This window comes from Erpetoichthys calabaricus, chromosome 6 (assembly GCF_900747795.2).
Source record: "Erpetoichthys calabaricus chromosome 6, fErpCal1.3, whole genome shotgun sequence".
NCBI classification, from domain to species: domain Eukaryota; kingdom Metazoa; phylum Chordata; class Cladistia; order Polypteriformes; family Polypteridae; genus Erpetoichthys; species Erpetoichthys calabaricus.
The window spans coordinates 216880381-216898457 of NC_041399.2; the positions used below are offsets into that span (position 1 = coordinate 216880381).

The following is an 18077-nucleotide window of genomic DNA, read 5'->3' on the forward strand; positions in this document are numbered from 1 at the left end:
GATAGATAGATAGATAGATAGGTGAAAGGCACTATATTATAGATAGATTTTAAAGGCACTTTAGATGCTACTTGTCTCCTTCGCACCCATAGCAGTATATTTTTATAGTGTCTTTTTCTTTTTTTCTGTAATTCTTGTGTATTTCTTCAGTTTCTGTGTACTGAGAAGTTTCCCTTTTTGTTATCCATTTATTTTTCTGTCTTTCAAGATTAGATTGCTAATGGACGGATAGATGGGAAAGGTGCTAAATACCTGTACATGAAAGGCTGTATATAGAATACTAATTCTCATATTGTAATATACCAGTGTGTGACAATATTTGCAGATACATAACGCACATATTGTGTTTATATGTATTCTCGATATGCTGCTTGCTAAGTAAACTTATTTGTATTTTTTTGTATCGTCGTTTTGGCAACTGAGAAGATATGCATGTACTAATTTCTTTGTACTACAGTACGTACATATAACAAAAATCTCGATTTGACTAAGTGTTTAGCGAGAGGCACGGAGAGGCGCCTATATAAAACGCGCATGCCAATGATTCAATTAACCGAACTTTATGCGCTGTAGACGCAGCCTCGATTCCGTCCGTCCGTCGCGCTTCGCGGCAGCAGACACTGCTTTACGGCATCGTTAAGGTCGCGCGCATTAAAAGCCCGCGGGGAAGGCGCGCGCGCGAGTAAAGGGCCGGCGCTCGAGTTGTTCATCCCGCCCGCCCGCTCTCTCCTCCGGTCCTCCGCTCAAGCCATGTCTGCTCCGTCTGCACGGCCGCCTTATCGCCCGGCTCCTGACCTTCGCCTGCTGCTCCATGCTGCTGTGCGTCGCGGAGGACAATGGGGAGGACGAGCACGCTCCAAGCACCTGTACACGGAGGATATGTCACCCACGCCCGTCAAGACCAGTCCGCACTTCGTCATGTTCTTCGCCCCTTGGTGAGTTGCTGGCGGCGCTTCCCGGTCTGCCCCCCTGTAGTAGCTGTAGGTGCTCAGCGTGCGAATTGTCACCAACTGTCTAATCTGTAATTATTGGAAAAAGTTGAAAATGATTTGTTAATTTACAAACCCTGCACGTGTACGAATTAAGAGGGATTTGGGAAATGTCACGAGGGTCCGACCCCCTCCGCCCCGGTGCTAGGAAAATGAGGGAGGGAGGAGAGCCGCCCGGCGCGGTGCTGACGTGGCGGGTTGTGTGACGCGGCTCGAGGGTCCAGTGAAATAGGATGAGTGCAGTGGGCACCGCCGCCCCTGAAAGTCTGCCATGGCTCCCGTCGTTGTGATTTCGGTAGGGCGGCACATTGGGGCGGAATTTAGCAGAGGTCTGGTCCACTTTGCTGCCTACGAGCTGACGGTCTCGCCGAACGCCTGAAGCGGAGTCCTTTGATGGCTCTCACTTCCGAATGGCTACTGGCAATCGAGGTCAGCAGGGCTTGGGCACAAGACGGGACAATCGGGCAGAGCGCTGCCTAAAACTTTCTGCGAGTCCTGTTGCGGACCTTTGTCCAGTCCCAAGGGCCCCAGTGTATCAAATGCCGTGTCACACCACTGAAGCTCCTCGTGCTGCCATCGAAATCCAAAGGGCTGTCCAGAGAGACTTGCGCTTGATACTCCAAACAGCACTCGCTTACAATAATTGAGTTAATTAAAAAATGAGCAGAAAAGCAGAAGTTCTCGAACATTCTCGTCAACGATTGCTACCTGCACACAAGCCTAGGATTTCCGGAGTCTTTATTCACACCTCAGTAGACCAAAGACGTGTGGACTTGTCAGTGGTATCTGAGCAGGAGGCTGCAGTTTCAGTAAAGCTGTTAAAGTCGTTGTCAGTCTGTGGCCAGCAGCAATTTATTTTACTTGCTGCTTCACACATTCACACATAAACATTCAGAATTATTTGTCTTTTTTATTTTTTGTTTTTCTGTATTAAATTGATCAGCATGTCCTCAGGTTTAATAGCTACATGATTGGTGTATTTAAATTGCTTTTATTTTTTTCCAACTTCACAAAATATTGAGTTACATATCTGAAGCAGTTGGTACAACAATCTCTGCAGAGCAATAGTGCCAGCTTTTGTACCTCACTGTTGGATGGCAAGGGTTAGAAGATGCATTAAGATTAAGATGCATTAAGGCGGAGTGGTGGCTCTGAGGCTAGGGATCTGCACTGGCAGTCAGAAGGTTGCCGGTTCAAATCCCGTAAATGCCAATAGGGACTCTGCTCTGTTGAGCCCTTGAGCAATGAAGGCCCTTAACCTGCAATTGCTGAGCACTTTGAGTAGTGAGAAAAGCGCTATATAAATGCAAAGAATTATTATTATTAAGATGTCCCTTCAGTAGGGTCACCCAGGCTTGGTCCTTGTGCCTCTCTGTGCCTGCTGGGTTTACCCAGCCAGCTGTTCTTAAGCTTTACAGAAATCAAATATTAAGCCATACAGGAATCTGTGCCTCTTGTGTGTGTGTGCATTTCTTTTAATTTGGTTAGTAGCCATTTGAAACTTGTATTCCAGAAGAGGAAATTCTTTCATTTTTGCTTTATTTGCCACCAGGCTGAGCTGTATGTTGTGCAAGGTTCATATGTTTTATGACCATTTTAACAATTTAACGATCTGATAACAGTTCAACCAGCCCCCCACCACCTTAACTAGGGGGGGGTGTTCATAAAGGTTAGAGGTTTAGTCCTCAAATTATCCCCAGATCCCACACTGTGCTATTTCTGTGTGTCAGTCTCATTTATTCTGTTATAAAATATAGAACTGAATTCATGTTTTCTTAATGTGTTTCCTCGTTGCTCAATCCAACACACTAATCACAGCTGGATTTTTAACTATGTGTGCGTTTTGTTGCTAACTTTAAGTTTGCTTTACAAGGTGTGGACATTGTCAGAGGCTTCAGGGTGCGTGGAATGAGATGGCAGACAAGTATAAACAATATGGAGGACCCTCCTGCGTATGTGGTCAAGGTGGACTGCACAAAAGACACAACTCTTTGCTCTCAGCAGGGGAGTCCGAGGGTATCCGACGTAAGTAGACTTAATATTTCTGTCAAGTATTTTATAAGAATAAGTAATCCACGACAAATTGTAAGTGAATGCTAAAGTGCAGGCGCTAGAGGTGCCAGACACTCTGCATTTGCATTTTGCCTCCAACTAGAAGAAGTGATTAAATGTGGCTTGTCTGGATTTGCTTTGAAGGTGATGAAAAATGTGACTGCTTTGGAACGGGTTTTGAAAGAGTAACATTTTTTACAGAATCTCTAAGTAAGTAAATAAATATCATATCCACACTATGGTCTGAACACACACCACAATGGCACCATATTACAGTACAATCCCTCTTAACTGGCCTCGCATTAACTGGCTGACGGATTAACCGGCCTGTTAAAATAAAATTAAAAAAAAAAAAAATGTTTAATCCTGAGGTCATCCTTATATTATACAGTATGTATGTATGCACTTCCTTCTCTCCTGGAAATTGAGAGGGCTCCTACTTTCAGAGTGATTTCCGCTTACATATTCCTTTATGAATTTTCCATGGTGCCGCCTTCTTTCTCCCTGCCGGCTTCCCTGCTTCTCCCATCGGGCTTCGCAACAGGAGAGTCGTTCTACCTGCAGGTGCAGCTGCCATCCACACTGGTTCGGTAGCCCTCTGATCCCTGGGTACATCGGGCTCCATCCAGACCGAGACTTGGGTTCTTTCCCCAGCGGCCAGGGCGCTCACGATGAGGCTAAACCAGCCCAAAGCCTCCGTGACTGCTGCTGCCTTTTGATGGCCAGTCGTCTTCAATACTGGTCACTCCAGCTCCGTGATCAATCAGCTGGAGTGACCGCTTTCATCAGCCCCACCGAGTATCGGCCAAACTCTCAGCTGCCTGCCTTTGCTCCATCGAAGCTGCTCTCGCTTGCTCGTTTGCTCACTCTCATGCACTGGCTTTCCTCTATCTGCTTCCTTCTCCATTAACCTCCCGTTCTTTCCTGTTCTCCCCCTAGCCGCCTCAGGCTTGTTTTTATCACGAGGAAGTGGATCATATGTGGCAATTAGCAGTTCCCGGGAACTATTACGGATGCGGATGACTCCTCACCTGTGCACTTAAGCTAGGATCGCCCACATCACGAATTCCCTGGGAACCAGTCGGCCACACATACTCACTAAGCCACGAGTGCTGCAATTATTTATTTAAAAAGTGGCCTTTTTGACTTGAGCTGTGGACCCGCTACACCACACTGTCCAGTCGTTGTACGAGAAAACAACCCGTGTGTGAAATCGTGGATGAAGCCTTGTGGATATGGTTTCTTCAGAAACGTCGAAGAGGTACAGTACATACCTTAGAAATATTTTTCTACATGAAACTAGGTATGCTTCGGATTAACCGGCCAAAACGGCAACCGGCCATGGGTCCAGTCCCGAGGTGGCCGGTTAAGAGGGTTTGTACTGTATGGGTATTGCTGTAGGGATGAAGGAGCCCCCATAGCATCTTTCATTGGCTGAAAGTCCTCAGTGTTGGTGTGCCACAGAGTGGATGTGCATCTTTGGTCATAATGGCACTCGGTTTTGTTTTCATTCCCTCCAGGGAGTCACGAGTGTGCCCCATAAAGCATAATATTAGCTTGTTGATTCAGAGGTCTTCTCCCAAAATGGTGTCACTAGCCCAGCACACCATGGCACGGAACACCAGAAAATCAATGTAAAACTTTCAATAACAACCTGGGCTCTTATCCAGTAACCGTCCTTAAACCACTTTTGTCTCTAAGTTTTTAAAAACTGTAGAGTGCTGCTGCATTCGTCTGAAATCTCATCTCTTTTGGGTACATTTTGTCTGAATGTAATCTTTTGTTGTCTGTTGTATAATTGGCCTTCTAAAGATCTAAAGGTAAAGTTCCAAGTGTTTTCAGAGCGCTATTGTCAGAACAGAGGAAGCAACGTGGAAAGTGCCAGGAAAGTACCATCAGTGACACAAACAAAACGAGCACTTGGCAGCGGGAAAACAAAGAGATCATCATCAACAACAATGGTGGGCTTTTGTTTAGAAGCATTTGAGATCGGGAAAGGTTGCCAGTCTTTGTATAAATTACGTCTGATAGCAAAAACAGTTCTCGGTTGATTGTGTGTGTTTTTTCAATGACATTTGCACACATGCACTTCATGTAGCTTAGGTAATGCTTCTCAGTGGCAGAACTGATTATAGTTTTGTAAACCTTTATAAAAGTTGCATGCACTGCAGCCAGGGGCATTTTTTTTTTTAATGCTTGTTTTGTTGGCTTGACAAATGTTGTGTATAGAAGTGTGAAGGACAAGTGTGGTGGGTTTGAAGTCCTTCTTGTTTTCTCACAATTGTTTATTGCCTTTATTTATTTACACCTGACACTTTCTTTGATTGCTGTTAAATTTAAAAAATGAAAATGTCTCTGCAAGCAGCTCACGACTGGCCAGTATGACAGAAGAGCCAACGTGAAAAACCTTAAAATTAGTTTAATGGCCCTCTTCAAAGCAGCAAAGCCCCCCGGTTACACCAAACACGGATGTACCCGTATGACAGCAGAGTGAAGCTGCAGCTGATCGTATTACACTCCCTGTACTGAAAGGAGGGCACTGCTTCTCCTCGGAGTTTGGAGCGTTCATATTCATGTAGATGGAGAGAGATAGATATGTACGGTATACATACAGTGGACCCTTGGCTTACGAACTCAATTCATTCGTGAGGGCTGGTTGAAAGTCGAGACTATTTTTCCCATAAGAAATAATGGAAATGCCCATAATGCGTTCTGAACCGCCATCAGCAACACTTTTTTTTAATAAAAAAGGGTTGTGCATAATGTACCAAAAACACAAATACTTTTTCTAATGTACTAACCAAAGAGTTATAAAAAATGTCTAGCCTACCAGAAACTACAATTTCATACTGTACTCACCATTTAAGTTGACATCTTTGGCTTGCAGGAAGGAAGAAAGGAGGAGGAGAATGAAATGGAAGGTGGTTGTTGTTTGGAAGGAGCTTCCTTATACAAATCTTTTCTTTGTAAAATTGTCGAGATGGTGGATTTCGACATGCTGTACATATTAGCGAGATCGGTCACACGAACGCCACTCTTGTATTTCCACACAATTTCCTTCTTCGTTTCGATTTGTGATTGCTTTCTTTACCTTCATTACCTTCTCTTCCTTCCTTAGCAATTATTGAAATAAATGATATAAATCACTGCACTGACCGAAGTTACATCCACAAACACATGTATCTGGGCTCCAACTGACAATTAGAAACGCTCTCGGTTGTTTGTTTGCAATCGCACAAGCGGATACACGTGACCGCATTCGGGTCGTAACGCAAGATGTTGGTCATAATTCAGAACAAAAATTTTGGTTGTAAACCAAGTTGTTTGCATGTCAAGCCGGTCGTATATCAAGGGTTGACTATATAAAATTATTTATTTTTTATTTTATTTATTTATTTATATATATATATATATATATATATATAATATATATATATATATATATATATAATATATATATATATAATATATAATATATATATTCACGGCATTCGTAGTCTGTGTCACAATCTGATTGTATGGGTGGTTACCTACCAGGTAACGCTTGTGGTTGGCCAGCAATCTGCTAACAAGCGTTACCTGGTAGGTAACCACCCACACAATCAGATTGTGATTCAGACTACGAATGCCGTGAATAAAATATATATATATATATATATATATATATATATATAATTAATATAGAGAGAGTGTTGTGTTTCAGTACATTTTTGAGAATGACACTTCTATTGGATGACAATTGTAATAAAGAGCTAGCTGTGCTATGGTGTCTTTGCATCATTTAATCCTGGCGTCCGTGACATCTCCATTGATCCCCCCCCCCCCCCATGCTGCACTGGTTCTTGTACTTGTGTGCCACATGGGTGTGTGTGTACCGTAGGGCAGAAGTTCATGAGTGTGCTTTTAAGTAACAGGTTTACGACATGCTGCAGTTTATTTTTTGTGGTGTTATAACATGTAAACAACACTCCCTAAAAGTATACAAGTAGTGTGAGTTTTCAAACCGCAAAGAGTACTCTGTTGGCAAAATTGGCATTTAAGAAGCTTGAAAGCAGAATGTGATGAAGGAATAAAGTGGGCAGGCAGATTTCTTTCAGGTTGGCAGACTTACCTTAGAATTGAGTGCTGTGAAGACCATTTGGAGATGCATTTCTGCATGTTGACTCAATTCTCAGCACGTACTATAAGTGATTTACATTTTATTGTCATATACATGTGTATCTATTTAGTTTTTAATATTTTGTTATACTTTTGTTTGTTGCAGTTATAGGCTACTGGAAAAACATTATTTGTAAATTACTGTAATAAGCTTTTTAAACATTCTGCTGCATATCAAAGCTGCCTTGATTTGCAGTGATTGATTAATTTTCAAAGTTTGTAATTGCGTTTTCCTGTGAAGTTGAGTCTTCACTCAGTGAAGAGTCTCGCACAAAATAAAAATAAATAACTGAAAGCTGGCTACTGGACCGACTAGTGAGAAGTATCTCAAATCCAACAAACCCTTATTTACTGTGTGAGAGGAAGATTCTGCCAAACCAGTTTATTAGACTCTGTTTTTGAGTGGGCCACTGGAGTAGTGTATAAAAACAAAGCATATGAGAGAAGTGACTGAGACGTTCACAAAGTCTTTGATGCCGTAGCACACTGAAGATTCATTCTGGAAGTAGAAACTACTGGCATCAGAGGTAAACTACATAAGTGGATCTCAAGCTGGTAACTTGACAGAAGACAGAGTACAGATAAGAGGTGGAAAAAGGAATCCGAATTATAAATACAAGATGGGAGGCACAACCTCTGAAAAGGTTTCAGGGGTTTATGTTGGTGCAGCGTTGTTGTCGTCCAAGTGAAGCGACTCTGGCAGATGCAGTGTTTTTTTTTATAGTAGAAACAGAGATGAAGGGACATCACGCTCTGACTGGTCTGTTTAGTCTTGAGCAGAGGAGGCCGTCTGGAGATGTTATCCAGGTCTCTAAGGCGTTGATAAGTGGATCCTTTGCAATTCTTTCCACAAAGTAGTGAATCTCCTGCTGAGGGCACTAGAGAAAATGAAACGGAATAAGCAGTACATGCTGAAGTGTTCTTTAAGTCGCGTGTGCCTTCCTTTGTTCGATCAGAAGTAGACTTGTTTGTGTGTATTGGTGGGTTTGGTTGAGTTTAGCCTTTTCTGCCATCTTCAGTTGCCATGACACATGAAGGAGTTTTTAAAAAAGACTGAAAGAAAAGTAGAGCAATAGCAGAATCAGCATTTAGTAAAGCCCACAATCTAATATTTTCCATAAAGTATGAAATATCTCGGCAATTGGTAATAGACACTGGCTAAAGAAAAGCATAGCTGTTAGAAATAGTAAAGCTTGTGAGGAAAACTTGAACTTGCTGAAAATACTAATAAGACTTAAAAACAAATGTGAATGAAGCATCGCAAGCTGCTCCTCCATTCCCACCCGACCCACTATTCCCAGTTTTTCCACTGTAGTTATTGTGGGATGCTTGAACCCATCTTTGCAAATCCAAGGCAGCAAACCACTGTAGTGCCATTCCATTGCTGGGCACACACACCCCCACTCATCATTGCCATGCCTGTTTAGAGCTGGCAGTTAGTCCAATATGTATACGTCAGTGCTGGAAAACTGGCACAGTGCTTCCTTTAACACCTGGAGGCTACGCTTGACTCCTGGCCCGGTGTTCCTGTGTACGGCTGACTGCGTTTTTGTAAAGGGAGCAAGCCAGTGATTGGCGTCAGCAATGTAAAGGTTAGAGCCGAGTGTGTTATATTATAGAGCTGAGTGAGTCAGTCAAACGGGTAGAAAAGAGCATGTTACGAATAGAATATAGAAGATGTAAAACAGGGGTAGGCAATGTCGGTCCTGGTGAGCCGCAGTGGCTACAGGTTTTCATTCAACCCAATTGCTTAATTAGAAACCAATCATTGCCAATCTCAGACCTTATTTTATGGCTTGTTAGTCTGTGCAATGTAAGGCTTTTATATCGTAGATTTTTTTCCTTTCCAAGGATATCATCCAAATGATTTGAAGCCTAAAACAGATCATTTTCAGTCTGTCACATTTTTCTATTAAGTGTTTTATTAAATCAAACCGTGCATGATGAACACACACAGATGTAATTGGAAAAAAGCTAGCTGGAGAACTGCTGGCTGCTTTGTCTTTTACATCTTATTGCTAATAAGGAGCAATTAAAACACTGAATGCAGCAGTTTAAGATTGAAATAAGCAATTAAGGTTGGAGAACCTTAACAAGCGAGACCACTAAAATGAAGCATTAAAATGTCACTTAAGCAATATGTGCTTCATCAGCAATAATTGAGTTCTCGTTAAGGAACTGGGTTGGAACAAAAACCTGCACATACTGTGGCACTCCAGGACCGACGTTGCCTACCCCTGCTCTAGAGTGCTTATGCCACAGTCCAGTGCCCCTTGTGTATGTAGGTACTTGTGGATGATGGTATAATTTATCAAAACCACAGTTTGGTTGTTTGTTCATGCATACCTACCCTGAGTGGTGGCTCTGAGGCTAGGGATCTGCACTGGCAATCGGAAGGTTGCTGGTTCGAATCCCGTAAATGCCAATAGGGACTCTGCTCTGTTGGGCCCTTAAGCTGCAATTGCTAAGCGCTTTGAGTAGTGAGAAAAGCGCTATATAAATGCAAAGAATTATTATTAAGACACGCCAACAACACTGCAAGCAAATACTACACTGTTTTTTACATTTTAAACTTCAGTTGTATCTGTTCTTATTATGCCTGCTTCCCCTTATGGGCCCAACAAGTCTGTTCTGTAATTACAAATGCAGTATGGAAAGTACAAAGCATTTTCTATAAGATGGCAGGAGCAGCAAGGTCTACTGGAGCACAGCCTGCCTTTACTCCTGCTGCTGCTACCTGTGCGTCTACAGAAGAGTCGAGCCACCTCAGGTCCCCTGTCCTGTCACCGCCACCGCTACAAGTTCTAGACTTTGTTTTATTTTACTGTAAGCACTTGAGTATGGAGTATGTGAATTTCCCCTTGGGATTAATAAAGTATATCTATCTATCTAATGCAGCACATTCAAAAAATGTTGAGACCCCTTTGCTTTTTAATTTTTTGTTGTATTGAAGTCTCATGCTAAAAATTAAGATGTGACACCTAGAACTGAGCTCACCCACTCCAATGTCGGCCTCACATTGTTTCTCACAGCCCTGTAGTCCCTTAGGTGCCTTCTGGCAACTCTCACGTGCGTCTTCCTAAAGAGATGATTCTGTCAGGCCACTCTGCCATTAAGGCCAGATCAGCAAAGTGATGCAGGTTGTTCTGGAAGTTTCATTTCTGCTCAGGTTTCCCGGAGTTCAGCTCAGTGACTGTCGGGTATTGTGATCACCTCTCTTACCGAAGCTCTTCTCCCACAATTGAACGGTTTGGCTGAGCGGCAAGTTCTGAGAAGAGTCGTGGATGTTCTTCAGTTGAAGAATTATGGAGGCCGCTGTGCACTTGTAGCCTTCCACAGATTCATGTCTAGACACGAGCCTGTCTGTAAACTCTGCTGGCAGCTCCTCTGGCCTCATAGCCTGGTTTTTGCTGACCTGTGGCACCTTCTGCAGATCGGTGTATACCTTCGATGTATGAGCCTTATGGCCCAATCAACTGAACCGACGCCAGACTTCACAGTGGTGATCAGTAGAATAGAACGCCAAGGATCTGAGTGTGTGTGTTTTATTTATTATTCATACGTTTGCAAACATTTCTAAAATCCTGTGTTTGCTTTGTAATTCTGTGGTGTTGAGTGTTGTTCGATGGGGAGGGCTGGTGGTCACTTTAATTGTCCTGTAAAAGTATAAAAAGTGAAGGGCTCTGAATACTTTCTTGAAAGCACCCCGTGCCTTACAAAACCTAACCATTGTCATGTGTGTTTTTTTAATTTTGAATTTGTCATAGCCAGATGCCCCCCCCTTCCCACACACTCTTTTAGACCCCTGGGTGTGAGCTTGTGCATTAAGCTGGCCCCGATGGAGGATATAACCTACAAAGTGGTGTGCAGATCTCTCCCGGGAGGGAATGGCAGCAATCCCAGTGCTCCCTCACAATGGCTCACGTCTCAAGTCAGCAGGTCGTGGGTGTGAGGGAGGAAACCAGAATTCCCAGGATGAAACTCCACCTCACTGGTGTGCATGGAGCAGCATATACTGTGGTTTCTATTAAAAATGCTCTCTAGTGGCCTTTCACTCCAGCTTCATTTTTCTTCAGCAGCTTAAGAAGGTTCATTATCCATCCATCCATTCCATCCATCCATTTTCCAACCCGCTGAATCCGAACACAGTCACTGGGGGTCTGCTGGAGCCAGTCCCAGCCAACACAGGGCACAAGGCAGGAACCAATCCTGGGCAGGGTGCCAACCCACCGCAGGACACACACAAACACACCCACACACCAAGCACCCACTAGGGCCAATTTAGAATCGCCAATCCACCTAACCTGCATGTCTTTGGACTGTGGGAGGAAACCCACGCAGACACGGGGAGAACATGCAAACTCCACGCTGGGAGCACCCGGGAAGTGAACCCAGGTCTCCTAACTGCAAGGCAGCAGCGCTACCCACTGCGCCACTGTGCCGCCCAGGTTCATTATTACAGTATTATTATTATTATTTATTAATATTATCATTTAACCTTTTGAAAAAAAATTTTGGAAGAAAAATTCAACCAGGAAGCGAGGACACTTTGCTACAAAGAATCCTGCAATTTCTAATTCTTTTAAAATATTGTTACATTTTCTGTCTTAAGCACCTTACTTTGGTACAGGAATCAATCTGTCAAAATTACTGTCATTAAAATGGTGACACTGTGTGTGCATAGAGGTCTTTAAGCATTAAAACCCCTCCAGCCTCGTGTTAAGGTACTGCTGCATACATTCGCTGCTACATGTTTGATTTATATTTTAACCAGCCTAGAATTTACATTTTTAATTCGTTTATTGAAATGCAAATGTTACAGTAAAGAAATGTTTTCAAATCTGTTCCTGTTAAATATGAAATCATTACAAGTAATTCAGAATGAAAACCTCCAGACGAGATGTTTACTTAAAGGTGTAATCCAAAGGCCTGTGCCACCTTGTTCTGGTCGTCACCGTGTTCTACTGTTCTAGAAGCTGAGAACTTCCTCTGAAGGTGACCGTTTAGCTGCTGTGTGAGGTTAGTGCGTCATGATAGCATTAGCCAGCCATATTGTGACCTTTGGAGTCTTGATAGACCTTTCTGCAGTGGTCTTAAGGCGATACACTCACAATACCAGTTTAAGATTGTACACTGCAGTTTGTGCTTCAGGTTTCAATGGAATTAGTGGGCAGGCCTTGCAGTAATCTGGTTTTTAGGTATTGTGTAGATCAGGGGTTCTCAATCCCAGTCCTAGGGATCCCCTCTGGCTGCAGGTTTTTGTTCCCACCAGATTAATAATCTGTGACATCTGATAACACTGAGCTCAGTTAATTAGCTGCTATTCTTTTCTCTTATTATTCTACGTTAACTCTTTCAGGGCTGATGTCGACTTTTGTCAAAATTCAGGATTAGAGGACAGGAATCAGCTGTAAACTTTAGTTTGACTCCTTTTGCTAGAAGTTACATAGGTTTGTTGATTTAACCTCGATTCCCTACACATGCATGAGTAGCAAAGAGCAAACAATCTCTAAAATAGCACTGACATGTGGCGAGAGACCAATGCGAATGTGCAAAGCAAAATACTCCATGGACATTTTACGCAACTTCGTTGAATTGAACTCTGACTTTTCAGACTCCGAGTTTGATGCAAGTGATCTGGAGATGGATATCAAAAACAAAAGTGAGGTACCAGTATCATCTGAATGGTCCTCAGCTGATTGTGACGCTGAACACTTTTGTGTAGGTGATGCAGCTACAGAAGTGTTTGCCTGGTAGGACCACCACTTATGATGTCAAGAGGTACAAACCAGATTGCATCACACTGCCACTGCCACCCACGTGCTGTGTGAAGACAGCCAGGCAGCTGCCCCATCGTGCATTCCTGCTAACCTTCAACGTGCCCCCACGCAGCCACTTCCGCCAGAGATGCTGAACATGCGCCAAAAACAGCCACAGCACATAGCAACAGATGTTTTATGTTGACCTTTGTGTGAAACCATTGCTATGTGTGCTTTTCAGAAAACTGAGTTTTTTGGAAAAATATTCAGCCCTCAAAGAGTTAAAGCACCACAGCATGATTTTTTACATTTATAAGACGCTAGCCATCCCCTGTGGCTTTGCCTGTGTATTAGTGAAACAGGACAGTGAGGAGGGTCCCACCCGACTCATTACTCCTGACGTCACTCTTCCCCCTTCCCTTGGCCCGCAGCCTCTGTCTCGGATTAGCGTGAATATGTCGGTTCGCTTGCAGGAGCATGATTCTTAGCACAATGAGAGCAGTCGCAAAATGAACCGGAATGTTCAAGCTATTTTAGAGGAAAAAAAGCTCTAAATCCATGAAGTAGTTCTCTCGTTTAGCTAACTGAGCGGAGTTAAGGTTACACCCTGAGGCAGACGCACGAGTGAGGAGGGCCCCGCAGCCCAATGAGTCTTTCCCTGATTCACGCTAATAAATCAGTACCAGAAGCGAACTCTGATACTTAGCATGATGAGAAAGTCGCAAAATCAATGGACTGTTGAAGCAAATTATAGAAAAAACAATCTAAATCCGTGAAGCAGTTCTCTCGTGAAAAGCGGGTCTAAAAAAAACTATAAGAAATTTGGCTTTTGGATCTCGAAATTTTTCAGACCGTTTCTTAGCGAGCACCTACGGGCCAAGGGTAACCTACACTCCAAATTTCAAGTCCTCACGATTTGGGAGATTTTGTGATGAATGAGTCTTTTATATACAGTAGATAGATTTAGGAACATTTCCATTTTTGCTAGATATTTAAATGCTTAACTCTTTTGTCGTATTTTATTCTATGTTGTCCTTTCTCTGTGCAGTTTGCTCCCTTCATTGTATCTTAATAATGACAACCAGCACAGCAGACCCCCAGGCAAACAACACTGAATAATCAAAGGCTGCAACTACTTTAGCGTCAGACCCACTAATTAGAAAATAATGGATTAATTTTTTTTGTAAAAATTGATCTATTTGTATGGAATGATTACAATAAAATGAAAAAAAAAATAAAATAATGGATCAATTAAACAATTGGAACACCCTGCAAAAAATAGAATGAAACTCAAAATGAAATTATTGTTATAAAGAAATAAAATACTTTATTTCCATATAACTGCTTGGTACATTTTAATATTTTTTTAAACAAACTCAGTCTTCTAATTTCTACATTTTCCCCCAAACCACAGAATCTGGCAAATAACAGTTCACTTAATTAATTAATTTAATTAAAAACAAAAGCTGGCTGGAACAAAATCCTCGGCCCCAGTGGGCCCCCAGCAGGACCGACATTGAGAGCCCCTGGTGCAGATTTGTATTAACAATATTGTGGCAGCCAATCATGAAGTGAATGTTAAGGCTGGCTGTTTTTTTTTCGATTAAATTGTTTAAATTAAATTCATGTTTTAAAGTGATATTCAAACATTAGTCACTTTGTTTTTACTAAATGGTAAAGTTAAGTCAAGCAGACTTCACAGTTTGTTCAGCTGGTCACCTGTGTACAGTCCAAACATTTTAATGCAATGACTGAGAAATGAAACTCCTCTTTCAAATGAACTCGGTCCACAGAAAGCCTGTAATGTTAAGTTGGTTGTCTGGAATTGGTTGAATATGAAAGACTGGATGCCAGACAAACTAATGTAAAATGTAAAACCATCAAAAAGGCAATGACAGTAAAAACTGGTAGCACATCCAGCACTTAAAACAGAAACCACAGAATGGAACCAATTTGAGAAAGCGGGGATTGAAGATAATGGCCTCTCCCAGCTGACAGCCCTGTAGTGGTGGTCTCCCTGCTTCAGCACGCGCTGCACAAGGTGCACACCCCATTGCATATCCTGTTAAGACAGCCGTCATCATGTTGGGAGCCAAGTGTGCCTTCTCTGCGGCTGGAGAAGAACACGTCAGAGCTGTGCATCACAACGTCTTATCCTGCAATGGTGGTGAAGAACAAACAGGCTCTTAAAGAGTTAAATAAATCCTGAGTCATCCAGAAATTAAAAAAAAGAGATGGTTTTCTTTTTTGCCGTATCAGCCAGTCATACCAAATGTAAGTCACTCAATTTTCATAGGGAGCACACTGCCACGGAGTTGTCAACGGTGTGAGCGTTTACTTCTGCACGGTGTTTTCTGTTCTTATTCCAGTAGGCAGAGTGGTGGCTCTGAGGTTAGGGATCTGCACTGGCAATCGAATCCCGTAAATGCCAATAGGGACTCTGCTCTGTTGGGCCCTTGAGAAAGACCCTTAACCTGCAATTGCTGAGCGCTTTGAGTAGTGAGAAAAAGTGCTATATAAATGCAAAGAATTCTTATTATTCCTTACATCAGTCTGCTGCAAAAATGTCCAGTGCACCACTTGGAATCAATGTGAAAACTCGTAAGAAATGTTGTAATTAGTCACAAACCACCATTGACTTGCAGTGACCGCTCGAGCAACTGAGGAGTGGAGAGATATCGGTAACTACCGCCCTTCAGTATGGCATGCCTTCTGTCCAGAGCTCATGAAGACGTTTAAATCGGACTCTTTGCTTTGGGAGTTGCAGCAAATCCAATTATTGCCTAAAGACAAATGCCTTCCTGCAGTTCTCCCCCCTTTCAGTAATTTAACCAATGATGAAAGCAACCCCAACATCACATTGTCATACCTCAGTGTAGCTCAAAGCGCTTTGCTCCGCCGTGTTCAGGTGAGGTTATCCATAAGCCGTGTAACATAACAGGGAGCCATCTTCTGCATATAGGCTTCAAAAACGACACCACAGCAGTAGAGCGAGTCCAGAGAAGAGCGACTGACTCCAGGATTGCAAGGTATGGGTTTTGTGGAGAGACTGAAGGATTTTAAGCTAAAGAAGAGTAAGAGATGACATGACTGAATTTTTTCAAGTTACAAAGGGAATTGGTACAGTTGGTTTAGGCTACTGTTATTTTAAAATCCTTCAACAAGAATACAGGGACACAGATGGACACTTGTCAAGGGGAGATAGCACACAAACAGTTGGTTTTCCTCCTGCAGTCTCAGATGTGGAACAGATGAGCAAGTCATGTGGTGGACAGTAGGACTTTGGGGACCTTCAGACCTTGACTGCTATTATTTTGGAGAGATTAGGTGGTTAGGACTGGCAAATATGTTGAGCTGAATGCCTTGGAGGAGGAGGTTGGGGACTATGCGCTGATAGCACATTGTCACAGCCACCACACGGTGAACCCCCTGGATTGGGACCTGAGTGCAGTGGTATACCCAGGACGGAGGTTAAGGGTCTTGCTGAAGGGCCCAATGGAGTAGAGCCCCTTCTGGCGTTTTATGGGATTCGAACCAGCCTGATCTTCATGGAAACTGTTCAGATGCTCTGACCTCTTACTTATAACAAGTTTAAGAAGTCTTTCCATTGAAGTTCACTTTCAGTGGACATACCCTTTGTGAATGCTATTTACTTATTTATTTTTGTTTTTTTGTGGGTGTTTTTCTGTAATTGTGTGTTTTCCTGTTTTGTTAATTTTATCATTTTAAATATTTTTTATTATGCATTGTTGCACTTTTTAAACAATTTATTTGTTCATCCCTCTAAGAGGGGAACCCCATCAACAAATAATTCCATGCACTAATGATATTGTAGGTGAGATGCTGGTGTTTTATTTGCATGCTTATTGATTTTGTAGAGTTAGTTGACAGATTTACTTGACACTGCCTAAGTTTTCAATTATTTCACCTGTTCACTGGATAACATTTAATGTGAGGAGCAGTTTCCTATTGTATTTTAACTTTTTGTTTTCTTTTATCCTTATTGTTTTTCTTTTTTAAATGAAGCCTGAAGCTCTTCAGGCCAGACCAGGAAGCTGTGAAATACCAGGGTCCACGTGACTTACAGACACTTGAAAACTGGATGCTCAAGACTTTGAAAGAAGAGCCTCCAGTGAGTGAGCTTTTTCTTTCAGTTTTGGGTGTTACACAAAATCAGACTGGTTATTGATATCAAGAAAAATGAGTAAAAAAAGGTAAAGTTCTAATGAGGCTTATAGTTGATTATCTTTGGAATCGAAGTTCAGGGTGATGTGGTTGTGTTTCTACACAGTCGTCCTTCTCATTAGCAAGACTGCACGTTTAGCACAAGTCAAATGGTGTGGAACTTGCTCTCACAGGAGGGACATTCTCAGTTTGCTTTGTTTGTTTGCTACTGGACACATTTCTTTTCCATCTTAATATATGACATTTTAGAGTGTGTGTGTGTGTGTGCGCTTCGTAAAATAAGCAGCCCTTTGCTCTGTGACTCTGCTGTAAGTACAAATGTGCACCTTCAGTATTTCAGAGTGTATAGTGAGAGGCATCCATCCACATGAGTTTACAGGGTGGGATCTTCACCAGTCACATGGATTGTAACTTGTGCCTGTGATAAGATGGTGGGTCCCTATATGCTTAAGTCAGTGGCTGAAGGGACAGGCGTTTTATAGTTGAAGTGCCCTGCTGAGGTGAACAATGGCTCTGACACATCTTGAGCAGTAAGTCGGACTAAGGAGCCTCATCTTCAAAGGATGCACTGCTGGAGGTTCTCTATATGACAGACAGCAGTAAGGAGTGGGTTATGGTGTGTTACCTTCCTGTTGCTGTGAATTTGGATTTGCTTCTGGCCAGAAGTGAATGAAGCATATCCAGTTGCATTGTCCAACTCAGAACAAATGACTTGTAAGTAACTGCTGGCTGCCAAATTTGCAAGACGTATTTAAAGAGCTTGGTACAAAGCTCAGCAGCTGAGCTGGCCAGCACATCTACTTTGAAATTCTGCCAGTCTGGGCACGAGGGAGAGGATCAGAATGTGTAATGCAGGGCTTATCTTATGTACATTTGAGGGTATCAGCTGCTGATACTGATTAATACGTACACAAACATACAGTATTTCATTATT

The 18077-nt window shown here is 42.5% G+C and overlaps 1 protein-coding gene across 1 annotated transcript in view; it reads left to right on the forward strand.

The window, feature by feature from the left end:
• Positions 1 to 656: 656 nt before the first annotated feature.
• txndc5 (thioredoxin domain containing 5) overlaps positions 657 to 18077 on the forward strand; it is a 47192-nt gene continuing 29771 nt past the window's right edge. Inside the window, 5 exon segments of the mRNA XM_028790841.2 lie at positions 657 to 935; positions 2863 to 2917; positions 2919 to 2992; positions 2994 to 3014; positions 16985 to 17090. Of these exon segments, the coding sequence (XP_028646674.2) occupies positions 751 to 935; positions 2863 to 2917; positions 2919 to 2992; positions 2994 to 3014; positions 16985 to 17090 (441 nt within the window). The 5' untranslated portion in view covers positions 657 to 750.